Source organism: Xiphophorus couchianus, chromosome 16 (genome assembly GCF_001444195.1).
Source record: "Xiphophorus couchianus chromosome 16, X_couchianus-1.0, whole genome shotgun sequence".
NCBI lineage: Eukaryota > Metazoa > Chordata > Actinopteri > Cyprinodontiformes > Poeciliidae > Xiphophorus > Xiphophorus couchianus.
In genome coordinates this window covers 4,846,788-4,859,779 of record NC_040243.1, presented here as the reverse complement: position 1 = coordinate 4,859,779, position 12,992 = coordinate 4,846,788, and the positions used below count along the sequence as shown (strand labels likewise).

Here is a 12,992-nt window from a genome sequence, read left to right as displayed (position 1 = left end):
TTTTTTTATATCTGACATTTCATCACAGAACCCTGGGCTCGCTACAGTACAGAAATAAAAAAACTAATTCTGACTTTAATCCTCTGAGATCAAAAGTCAAGATTCTGAGATTAAGGCCAAGATTTCGAGTTTAATGTCAGAATTTAGAAAAAAAAGCCATAATTCTCAGATTAAAAATCTGAATTCTGAGATGAAAGTTAAAATCTCAGAATCTGAGATCAAAAGTTGGAATTCTGAGATTAAAATCTGAATTCTGAGAAAAAAAAGTCAAAATTCTGAGAAAAAACCCAGAATTGTGAGATTAAGGCCAAATTTTTGAGTTTATTCTCAGATTTCAGAGAAAAAAGTCGTAATTCTCAGATTAAAGTCAAAATTCTGAGGATAAAAACTGATTCCTGAAAATAATTCTCAGATTAAAGTCACTTTGATCTTCTGGGAAAAAGTCAGGATTCTGAAAATAAAGCATAAAATTTGAGTTTAATGTCAAAATTACAGAAAAAACAGTATAATTCTGTTTTCATTCAAAGTCAGAATTTTGAGGATAAATTAGGATTCTGAGATTAAAGTCAAAATTCTGACTTTGATCTTCGGAGATCAAAGGTCAGAATTCTGAGAAAAGGGTCATAATACTCAGATTGAAGTGAGAATTCTGAGAATAAAGCCTGAATTCTGAGATTAAACTCAAAATTGTGACTTTAATCCCAGAATGATTTTATGTGGGTCGATTAAGGTCCTTAAGGTCAATCAGGTGTAAGAGCCGAATTTGCGACTGATTTAGCTGCCAAAGGCTGTTTGGTGATTCTGCATGAAAACATTTGGAAACTTGAGAGTCTGAGGCAGAGGTTCAGTAAAATAAGGGCAAAGGATGTAGAAAAGGGTTCGACACGCATCTGAAACCCTTTCAGTTTGGATCTGTACATGTCAGAGATAACGCGAAGTACCAACATCTGATCTATATCTGTCTTCTGTGGTTTATATTTTCCTCCTGGGATGGTAGGAAGTATTTTAAGGTCTGATTCGCCATCAAGCCAGACAAAATCGAAAAAGGTTTTTGTAAGATGAACTCAGTAAATGAACTCTGGCATGGAACCAACATTATGCACTTTGCTGATCTATTATAAAGCAATTTACGATGCACTCAATTTGCTTCTATTGGTGGAGTGCATTAAGGGGGATAAACACAGATGAAGTTTACAGTACGGTAGTTTGTTAGCTTTCTCTCATTTGTGCATCACAGAGCTGAACACATGCATGTGAAAGCTCCTTCACAGATCAGTATCTGTGCAAACCACACCCTGATGTTGTTTTGTGCAAAATAAATGCAGCACAATTTACTGGCATCTCAGTAGGCTTGTTTTGCTCCTGTAAGATTCACTCCAGTGTGTTGAGTTAACACTTTGAATATCTGGAGTTGATTGAGCTCATATTTTACCGCAATTCAGCTCTGAATCCACAAGTTCTGTTTGGTTTTATTTTCACTTATTTGTGGGGGTTTTCATGTATTATTTGGAAGATGCACCATATGGGGCTGCTTAGGTTTAAACTAGGTGTTTTTGTTAAATTATAATTGCTTTGATCACTGATCTTTGTATTTTTCTGGTCTTCATTTTTATTTTTTGTCAGCTGCCTTGCTTCACATTAAAGCAGATCCTGAAAACATTAAGAAAAAAAACGGTCTTTCCTTAGATTTAAAAACAAACATGCACTTTTAAAACTGTTTTTTGAGTCATGGCCACAGAATCAAATAAGTGCTAGCATACATGGATGACACATTTACTTCTGCAATGACACAAAGGGTGAAGCCTGTCACGCTTTGTGGCTGTGAACAGAAAATGTTTGTTTTCTTGACTAAAAAAGGCCTTTGGAATAGGAATTTTTCTAGTGGTGAGTTTTATTGGCAACAATAAAGGACATCCTGAGTTTTTGGATTTAAGTGAAGCAAAAATACCAAGTGGACACATGACAGTTCATAGCTAGGTCAGAAGGCTACACAGACTGGCCAGGAGGTGACACTTTTGTTTTTCTAGGTGGATAAAATTCATTAGGTACAAAAAAAGTTTATTTTTGCAAATTCTAAGTTGTTTTTTTAAAAATAATTTCAAAGCCATGTGAGTATTTGAAGTATCATTACATCCACTACATATGTAGTTAAAGTTAGAGACGACACAATATGTTGTGAAGAGATTATATCTAGAGTTCACATGTCCTGGCAGTTAAATTCTTACTAGCAAAACAAAACAAAAAACACTCATTTTATGAACAAAAGTGAGGCAATGTATGGCTTCCTAATATAAAGTATTCTGCTGATATCCAGAGGTGGACACAATTCTTGGCACCCCTCAGTTAATAAAAGAAAAACCCACAATGGTCACATAAATAACTTGTTTTATGTGTTTTATAATTTTGTTGAAGCATGTTTGAAAAGCAATGTCTGACTTTCATTTGTTTATTTTCACAGAATTTGTATTTATTATCTTTGTCAGATTCAAGTTATTTCTGTGACCCTTGTGGGTTTTTCTTCCATTGACCATTTTGTCCATGTGTGTAAAGCGATGCCGGTCAGAAGTGGAGCAAACAAATCTAAATTTTAGTTTTTCTGATTACAGCTGTTGCTATAATATGCATTTCCCTTATTGTGGTGGATTAAAGACAGATTGGGTTTAAAAAACCCTCATTAAAGTGTTTTGTTTTAGGTTCTTCAGGCTACCGCACTGAGCAATCAAAATATTTTTTCGTTTTTTGCAATTGCTATAAGAGCCATTTATCAAAGTTCTTAAACAGAATAAATTTTTACTGAGTTTTTTTGTTCTAAAAACCTCCTTCCTTTCTTCCAATCAGGAAGAACAAAACAAAACAATAAAAGGCTTTATACTGGAGAATCAGCTTGGCGCTGGTTCACTGACTCAATGTCTGACTGGTTAACCCTGTCCCCTCGTTAACTTGTTGGCTCATTAGCAGGTGTTACGAGATGGGATCCAGGCCCAGTCTCTTTTGGTTTCCAAGTCGGATGTAGCATCCGTGTTTAACAGGTGCTAATTGGCATTTAGCACAACTTGTCTGTGTGAAAGCGGTTTAACAAACGGTCACATAAAAGAGGCTGTGGATTCCTAATCAACCAACAGAATTCGCACTATAAATCCATTATAATCGCCGACGGTTTCCTGTTTCCAGAAAACAAAAAAAAACATGTTTTGCTGGTGGGTAAAAGAAACGGGAGCAGTTTCATTTATCATACGTCAAGTAAGCTTTTATGAAAGGAAGTAGAGCGAGGAAAATGCCCCTCAATGTGACTGACAACTTTCAGAAAGGGGTATTCCCTGCATGAGTCACTGGTGAAGGGTGAGAGATGCTTCACGAAGGGAGCTTGGCCTCATTTCTGTCAGCTCATCAAAGAACGGTCTATCTCTGCAGCCCCTCACCCCTTTACATCCTCGCCCCTCTCAATCATGCATATAGATGGAGTTTAAAATTTAAACAACAGTCTCAGCCTTGCTCTAGCGCTCTACCGAGCTTCTCTGTCCTTTATTTGACCCCCGGAAAAACTAAACAAAAATAGCTTAAAAGATTTCAGTTTTAACAAGGTCACTGCAAAACAAAACATTTTACCAAGTATTTTTATTCTAGCTTCTGGCGTAAATTTCTCAGTACACTTGAAATAAGAAACTTATTTGCAAGTCATGTTTTAGCAAGAAATGGAGGCTTATTTTAAGTAAATAATTCCTGAATATAGGAGTGGTAGTTTCACTTGCAGAAAAATTAACTCATGACATGGGAAAAATGTCTTGTTATAAGTGAAATAATCTATCAATGGAAATAGTACTTTTTCATCAATATTAAGAAATTGTTAACTTAAAACAAGCTCCTATATCTTACTAAAATGTTTCCTGTTAGTTTTGTCTTATTTCAAGTGTACTAAGATATTTGCACTATAAACTAGACTAAATGTACTTAAGATTTTGTGTTTTTGCAGCAATAGAGCGAGGATTATGCTGCGTTCACACCAAACGCAATTTGAGCGTCAGGTGCATCCAAGGCGCGGTGCGTTTTGTGCCTGTAGTGATGCGATATTTGAAGCGTTTGGAGCATTTGACGTGCGTCCACTGTGTCCAATGCTGGAGTTGGAAAAACTGCGGAGCGTCAACCAATCAGAGAGACTCGGCTATGTGACGTAGCTGTCTGTAGTTGGTGTCCTGCCAGGAGATGCAGATACCGATGTGAGTTAGCAGGTCGTCACACTGGGCTCGGGTGAGACAAAAACAGCTGATAGTGACAATCGTAAGCGTCCAGCTAGCTTGTGAAACCCCAACACTTCTGAATTATCTGGTAAATTCAAACACACATTTTATTGATTTCAGTATATAAAATCTAGACATTCAATATTTTATCTACCATTGTTCAAAGTAACCGGAAAAAGAAAAAAAGGCAAAACCTCCAACATGCGTTGTGCCCTTATCCGCTGTCACCGTTGTTTGTTCAAAAGAAACTGAACACAAAATGTTCAGCAAAGACATCTGAGCCTCCATTATGATTGCAGGAGCTTTCACTGCATAATATTTTCGTGACACGTTCTCAATTTCATCCACCATTGTACAAAGAGACTGGGAATGGAAAACGGCTCATTCCCACAAGCGTCCGGAGCGATTTTGACGCGCCTCCACATAGACTTTGAATGTAAACCTGACGTACGAAAAGCGTTCGGTGTAAATGCAGCATAAGTGTTAATTTTTGAAAATTGAACTTCTTCCAGACTATAATATAAGCAAATACAAATCGACTTTTTCTAGGATCAAGGAAAATTTCTCACGATGGTAAAGTGAAAGCTGTGGAAATTGTGTTCTGATAATTTTACATAGAAGACAGAGAAAGAAGAACATTTGTCTCAAGTTTACACGCACGGTTGAGTTTCAGAATCTGATCTGCAAGCAGGAGCTCTATCACATGTATGTAACTTTATACATTTCAAAGTTACTTTGAAATAAAGTGTTCTCACTGCAGGATTAGTAATGCAGTTTCAGGAATACACAAGGCGTGACTCATGACTGGAGAAACAAGTTTCTCTGTTATCAAACTGAGCTTTTAGGATCAGACTAAAGGTAAATGCATGGATGAGCTTCTCTAGATGTTGCTGGAACATTTTTAATCCTGGAAATGTCCTGGTGATAGAAGACCAACTTTGTAATTGCCTTTATGTGTCTATATGTGTCTACACTAAGTTCATCACTACAACCCAGACTTTCAGTCCTGATCACTAGTTTCTAGCTGTAAAAACATAACATAAAAACTTAAAATATCTACATTCAGTGGAATGGATATAATACACTTTTCCTCTTAAAACAGATTTCGTTATTTAGGCTTGTTGATTTTCCCTTTGGGAATGTAGAGTTGACTTCTAAGTTGCTATAATCAGACAAGATAAACATAACTCTTAGTCATTGTATTTAGAGTATTTTTAAAAATATATTTTAAAATATGGGAACTTTTGGTTGCTCTCCTGGGAATAAATCTTTCCCACTACTCAGAACAAATCAGAATAAGTCTTCAGCTGATTCTGACAGACCCTGAGGTTTTACCACGTCAGGAGGGATTCATCATTCCTCCTGCATGGCTGCGGTTTGATCCAGAGCCTCTTCCCAGAAAACCTCTGAAGAAAGGTGTAAGGTTTCTTGATCAAGGGCAGAATCATCTGATTTATTATTTACAAAACTTGTCTTTTTTTTTCAGCTGTGACGTTGAGATCATAGTTTTAATGTGTGGAGAGAAAACAAATTCTGCAGAAAAAAATGAGTCAATAGCAGAAAATATGACAAAAATATTTATGTATTTATACAGCAATGCGACAAGGACGCACATTTCATTTAATGTTATTGCTAAAGTAATAAAAGCATGTCTAATACACATAAAAGTAAATTTTTTGTACAAAAAGAAGGTAAAACAATGGATTAGCTGGTTAAACTTCAAAGAAATGTCTACAACTGTTTTGAGATTTCAAAACATATTTTAAGCCAAATATAGGCCAAATTCTGGAAGTCATAAAAATGTTGAGATGCTATTTTAAATAAGAAATGTCAAAATTGTAATTTTACATATTAGAAAACTGAAAAACCAATGTGAGAAATTTTTTTTTCCATAGATCTGACTAAATTTCACTTAATTTTCATTCTATTTTTTATTTCATTCACTCAATAATAAATTTTAATAGCTTATGTAACAACTAAAAGGAATCATGAATAAAAAAGAGCATAAAGAAATATAAACTTACATCTGCCTCCTATTTACATAAAGAAAAAACTTTTAAACTCAGAATACGATCACAGATGTAGTTCAAATGAACAAAAACAACATTTTCAAATTTCTTTTACATAGATATTCAGATTGTTTTATATCATTGCAAAATTTGTCCATAAACTGACATCTTTAATTGAAATGTTTCTTTTCATCATCGCTGTTCTGACTCTAAAACTTTTGAATTTGCTTTTTCTTCTTACTAAAATTTTTACATACATTTATAAATTTATTTATAAATAATTGTAAAATCATTTATGTAATACATGTAATATAATATACATTTTTTGAGTAAATTCTGTAATTTATGTAAAATCACAAAATATTACATGAATTTTGTAAAATATGTAAAATTAATTGTATGAAATTTACATTTTTGTAAAATGTCTTTTAAATAAATTTTACAAAATTCATGTACAATTTTTTAAGGCTTTAATCTCATTTTGTATGAATTTATTTTAGAAAAAAATAACTCAAAAATAACTATAAATTAATTGATAAAGTATAAAATTAATTGTACTCTATGAATTGAAGTTATTGAAAACTCTGCAGCACAGGAAGCGAAGTAGATATCACTGCTTCCACTGGTTCCTGTTTAAACAGGCAGGAAGAAAGTTCTTTGGCCATCACTGGTCTGAAGGGCTGCAGATGCAGACAGGGAGCTGAAAGGTCTGGTTTAATAATCTCAGTGCAGATATCTTGATGAAATTTGAGTTAAAGTTTCTCTTGGAAGGATTTGACGAAACGTTAAAGATAAAATTGGTTGCGTTGCTCTTCCCTGACACAAAGATGCATTGATGAAGAAAAGAAAACACCCAGTGCACTTCGGGGCTCAGAATCGTCTCTGCATTCCTGAGGCGTTTCCCTGGCTCCCCTCAATATACAACAGGTTAAGAGGTTTGTGGGAAACTGGAGCATTTGTTTCCCATCCGCATCTAGCTAATGGCTTCAGCTTAAGTGGTTCGGATGGATCCATAACACCATAGGGCCCCCTTCAGGGAAGAGTTTGTTTAGAGGAGGCAGCCTTTTGGGATTAAACCGCGATGGCACAAGTGAGAAATTTCTCTTTCGTGACGTATTTCTCATTATTTCTTCTCTGCAGTGGTGAGGGTAGATGGAAGCCCCCAGCCCGACTCGCCTCCGACTGAAGTCTAAGGAAGAAGAGGAGGAGGAGGAAGACGAATTGGCAGGGCTCGGGAACCGAAGGAAGGGGGTGCCACGCAGAGAATGTAAAAACAAGACATTGATTCATAATTCAAGTGGCCACAGAAAAACGTACAGAAACCCTCCAATGTGCTTGGGGCAGCCGACGGAGACTCTTCGTCCCTGCATGTGGAGTCAAACTCTGTCTTATAGAGTGCCTGGACACCGAATCTATGGCAATAGCAAACAAGAACAAGTATAACAACATGCAACATAGTTTTTAGGAGCTGCCAGATTAACCTGTACTTCCCTTTTAACGTCTCCGTTTTTAATCCCATGTTTATGCTTTTTTTTATTTTTTCTTTATTTGGAGGGCATTTTTTCTCCTCCTGTCCTCTCTGTTCTCTGTTGGCATCAGAGATACAAAAACAGCAGGGGTGCCATTAGCAATTCCCAGCTTTTTCTGGAATTTCTTCCTTCCCTTTCATTTAATGACCAATGTTAATGTCATTGTTTGAGAACAGCTACAAGGATTCATCCTAGTGACTCATGTTTTGATGAGACTGCTCAGTAATTAACTCTTTTTTTTGTTTTTTTGAATAATTAGATGGCTCTATGGCTGTGTAACAGACATAAACTCCCTCTCTAGCAGTGCCTCCAGGGATTGTATTTTAGCAGCTTCATGTTCATAATGTTTGTCTCATGTTTGTGTTTGCGCGGTTGTGTCATTTTGAGGCTTTAGTTTCACGACCGAATCAGCAGGCTGGATTCGCTGGAGGTGCAACGTGAGAGGAACATCTCTGGACTCAGCGCCGCTGCTGACTCACCGAGATGAGTCGTCTGATGGGAAACGGGGGGTGGAAGGGATCCATTTACAGAGCCAAAAAACAAACAAGCAAACAAAAAAGAATCACGACTGCTAATTAAACTACTTAAATGAGTTTGGGACTGGGAAAAAAATCAAATCTGCAGGAGGAATCCCATCCAATCATTCTTCGGTGAAATTGGGACAGCCCTCAGAGGAAGCCGGCGCTTCCACCTCCACAAGCTCACGCCTACCGTAAAACACACACCCTTACTTACACAAGGCTTACCTGGGAGGCGGGTAGTAATTACCTCAGGGTTTTAGCTTTATTTACCCTCTGCTTGCAACACAGTTCCTGCTGAAGCCTCAATGTGACATCATATTTTCATTTTCCAAGGCAGAACCACCCGACATTTACTGCATTTCCCAGTTGAAATCAAGCACTTAAGCACAGGCTTACTGTACATCTCAGGCCTGGTGGTATCTTTTTTTATGGAATGCCCCTTTAATGTGTCCCCTTCCTGCTGCTTGAACGACTGTAGAAGTGAACTTAAATACCATGTAGAGGACACATACTGTAGCCGAGCTTGACTGCATTCATTGCTTACAGTGGCACATAGATTCTCAGGAATTAACTTGTTGTAGTATGACTGAGATTAAATGAGTATTTACACAATTTAAAACAATGAAATAACAACAAGAAATAAATACTTTGATTTGGTTGTTTACATCCTGTTGATGCAGTGCAAATTGTTGGCCCATATTTGGGGAGTGAACCAGATTCTTGCCGGTTCAACCTGTACCAATAGTTTAAAATAATGTGTTATGAGCACTTCGTTAATGGGAGATGGATTATTGTTTACAAAGGGGTGGAAGCTAACGCTGCGTTCGCGCCAAATGCGTTTTGAGCATCAGGCGCGTCTGGTTTACGTTCAAAGCCTATTTGGACGCACATTGAGAGAGCGTAGCGGCGTGTTTCGTGTGTCTAGCACCGCGCGATTTAAAGCGTTTTGACCGTTTGACGGGCGTCCAACATAATGCTGGTCTGAACTTTTGCCGCTCAACTTGGAGCGTCAACTAATCAGAGAAACTTGGCTATGTAACATAATGGCCTGTAGTTGATGTCCTGCCCGGAGATCCAGGCACTGATGCGGGTTAGCTGGTCGTCAGCGCCCAGCTAGCTTGTGAAACTCACAACTCCTCTAAATTATCTGGTAAATTCAAATACACGGACACATTCTGTTGATTTCAATAAATAAAACCTAGACAGTGTTTCATCTGCCATTGTTCAAAGTAACCAAGAGAGAAAAAAAAATTCAAGAAGCTCCAACGCGCGTCATGCGGTTATCCGCCGTCATTGTTTTTGGTTCAATATAAACTAAACACAAGATGTTCATCATCTGAGCCTCCGTTATGACTGCAGAAGCTTCACTACATAATAGTTTGGTGTCACTCTCTCAATTTCATCTGCCATTGTACAAACAGACCGGCAACGGAAAACAATATCTCGTTCCAACTCAGGTCTAGCACCATTTTGACGCGTGTCCATATAGACTTTGCGTTCGATGACGAGCTAAAATCACAGTGCCATCTAGTGGCTTGGCATGACAACTACAGCTGACTCAAAGTGTGTAGGTGGAAAATTTCCCCAATCAACATCCGAAAATACTGGCGGTTTCCAGGCAACGGTCTTCTGTAAACGTAGCCTTATTGGCCATTTACCATAAAATCTTGGTGGTTCGCCAATCAGTTAGCCATAATGCTTACAGACTGCAAAACGGAATGTGGCAATTAAGCTAAATCAAAAGAGCCAGCTGATGAAAAAGTAGAACAAAAATTTTAGTTTTAAAGAAGAAAAATGTATTTACCATTTTGGGAATTGCTTCACTCCAACTAGCCTTTGCTTGAATTACCTCAAAGGTTATTCCCGGTTTCTTGAATATACACAACCTCTTCACAGACGACAAACTGTCCATCTAATCTTAGTCAAAGTTTTGTGAAAAACTATTTGCCCCTTTAAGATTTCTTCAGTTTTGCTAACAGTTAAATTTCCTTCCCAACCCTGTAGACCAAAGTAATCCCTCAAATAAAATCTGCCAGACAAAAGAAATAAAAAGGTCTTTTCTCTTTTTGACAATCTGGAACACTTAATCTGGAATTACCCAACTGTGAGAAAAGTGTAATAACAGAAAACATCAAACTTCATTTTCACTGACGTTTGAGAGCGTAAAGCTCACAAAAACATTGCATTGCCCTGCCTAAACCCTGTAGCTTTAATGCATATTTATTTAACAAAGAGACAAAAATAGTAAAAATCATTCTGTACTGACATTATTCCTAATTTTTCTTTTTTTAAAACGAAAAATGTATATCTTGCTAAGTTGAACAAGGTATTTTTAGGTAGAAAATATGTTTTATAGCATTCGAATATAAGTTGCAGAGACATGAATGAATAGTCTGATCAGATGATAGTTGTTGGATTGGCATAGATTTGTCTAGAAATAACCAGATTACAAATGTTAGAAAAAAAATAAATAAATCAGTGTGAAACTCTAACTTATGACACATTTTGCTTAGAGAGTCACTTTCCAACAATATCCAAGAGGTATTAGTTTTGTCATTTTATTCTCAGCAAGAGTATAAATGCAGACAAAGCCTTTAAGGAAACGAAAGATGTTTTTTAGCTCGTTAGCGGCGCTTTTAGAGTTTAGTGATAGATAGGAAATGTCTCACTGAGGGAAGAAAACAGTGAAAATGACTCATTACGTCCTGTGTGGCTCTGCATGGATCAATCACTCAGTCACAAACACCCCAAACAATTAAACTTTCTGGTCGCCTCACTTTTGATTCATGAATCAGTGCAGTGTAATAAATGAAAGCAAACAAAAGTCTGCTGTAGTTTGCAGCTCTGTAGCAGATCTTGGTGTGAAGGGGTGACCACACACACACACACACACCCCCACACACAGGAGTGTATGATTCACACCTCTATTGAGAGCCAGAGTGATTCATCCTGATCCTGCATGAGGGACTGACATTAAAGCAGACTTCTCTACACTTCGTATGAGTGACCAGGAAGTTGATTTAAAGGGGGAAAAAAAACAAATTTTCTTCATCTCCATCCCCCCGCTGAGGTTCCAACAGCCCTCCAGCAGTGCACTCATCCTGCCTAAAGCTGACGTATTCCCCTTTCTCCAACAGATTGAGATGCTTTGTGCGAATGTACAGCCTGGGTAGAAACAGAAAAATATGCAAGACATGTTCAAAGGAATAGTTTTCATTAGGGATGCACGATATTATCAGCATGGTATCGGCCGATATTAGCTGCAAAATTTAATATTGGACATCGGCCGTCAAAATAACTCACCGATATAAAAGGTGTTGTTTTTATATGACAAAACAGTGACAATGAAGCCTGCAGCACAGCATAGCGTCAAATTTGCACTATTTGAGTGTTGTCATTGTCTAACAGAGAGCAAATGAATAAATTTGACAGAAAATATACTGCAAGTTGAAAGTGTTACATCATTCTCATCCTCCTTTTTGACATTTGCATTTGGTAGCAGGCTAAATTGACAAAGATAATGCAGTATTTTAATTCCACAGTAGAGAAAGCCATATAGTTTCAGTAAGTAAAGTAAGTAGGTATAAGAAAAAAATATCGGTATTGGTAATCGGCCAAATGAGTTTTAGCATATCGAACAAAAATCCAGTATCGTGCATCCCTAGTTTTCATGTTAGCCCCATTTCTGTAGGTCTGAATTGTTTTTCTCCTTACATTTCCTGTTTATTAGGAGTACCACCATCTTGAAATGAGCATTTTTTTTCTAAGTGAGCACTTATTAGATATAATATGATTGCACTCAAAGAGTGTACCACAGTTCAAGTGCCTGTGTACAGTGTCTAACGTTTTTTGAGTTCAGATGTTTTAATTGTTACTTTAACCATGTTTTTATTTTGCATCTTTTTTCCATTTGTGTTTTTTAATGTGCTTTCTTTTATATATTTTAGAACTAATGAAGGATTTTCATGAACTGAAGTCACAAACATGGAGCCTTGGAGACTCACAAAAACTGTAAAAACTTGGCACCATTACAAACAGGTTGCCAATGAACACATACTGTATGTTAATATGATGTATTAGGGTCATGTAGCATTTTGAAAGCTTAAACATGTTACCAGGTACTTTCACAAGGCTGTTTGTCAACAGAAATGGGCGCTACTGTACAGATTTAATGCATGTACAGTAGTTTTATCAAGTACCTCCATTATAGAGGCATCAAGATATGTAATCTGCAGCATAGTGATGTCTGTGGAGAGACTCACTGTGAATCTCTGAGATTTTATTACTTGATACAAACACATCAGGACTTGGCCCCCCAACCCCAAAAAGCTGAATGTCCTATGTAGTTGCCTACTAATGTAAAATGCATTCTGTAAATGTGAATTTCTTAGAGTTGATACGAGATAGAAAAACATGCTTTAAAACGGAAAAAAAACATGAAATGTGTGCAACAGTAATAAAACCACAATAAAAAGATTTAATTGCACCATTTGTCTCGTTTGTGTTTGTTGTTAACGTGAGATTGTTTACGTCCAAATGGATAAATAGATCTGAGGTTTGTATTTTGTGACAAGGTGGTTTCCTCCAAGTACTGCAATTTCCTCCTACAGTACAAAAAATATATATTTTTAGGTTAATTGGTCAATGTAGGTACTCTCTCTCAACTCTGCAGTTGTGGTTCCAATGTGATTTCGAAAA

At 37.0% G+C, this 12,992-nt stretch overlaps 1 protein-coding gene across 1 annotated transcript in view; it reads left to right on the top strand.

Moving 5' to 3' along the window:
• ngfra (nerve growth factor receptor a (TNFR superfamily, member 16)) overlaps positions 1-12,780 on the top strand; it is a 36,892-nt gene extending 24,112 nt beyond the window's left edge. Inside the window, exon 6 of the mRNA XM_028042003.1 lies at positions 7,385-12,780. Within this exon, the coding sequence (XP_027897804.1) occupies positions 7,385-7,437 (53 nt within the window). The 3' untranslated portion in view covers positions 7,438-12,780. The remainder of the gene's footprint in view (positions 1-7,384) is intronic.
• The last annotated feature ends 212 nt before the right edge of the window (positions 12,781-12,992 follow it).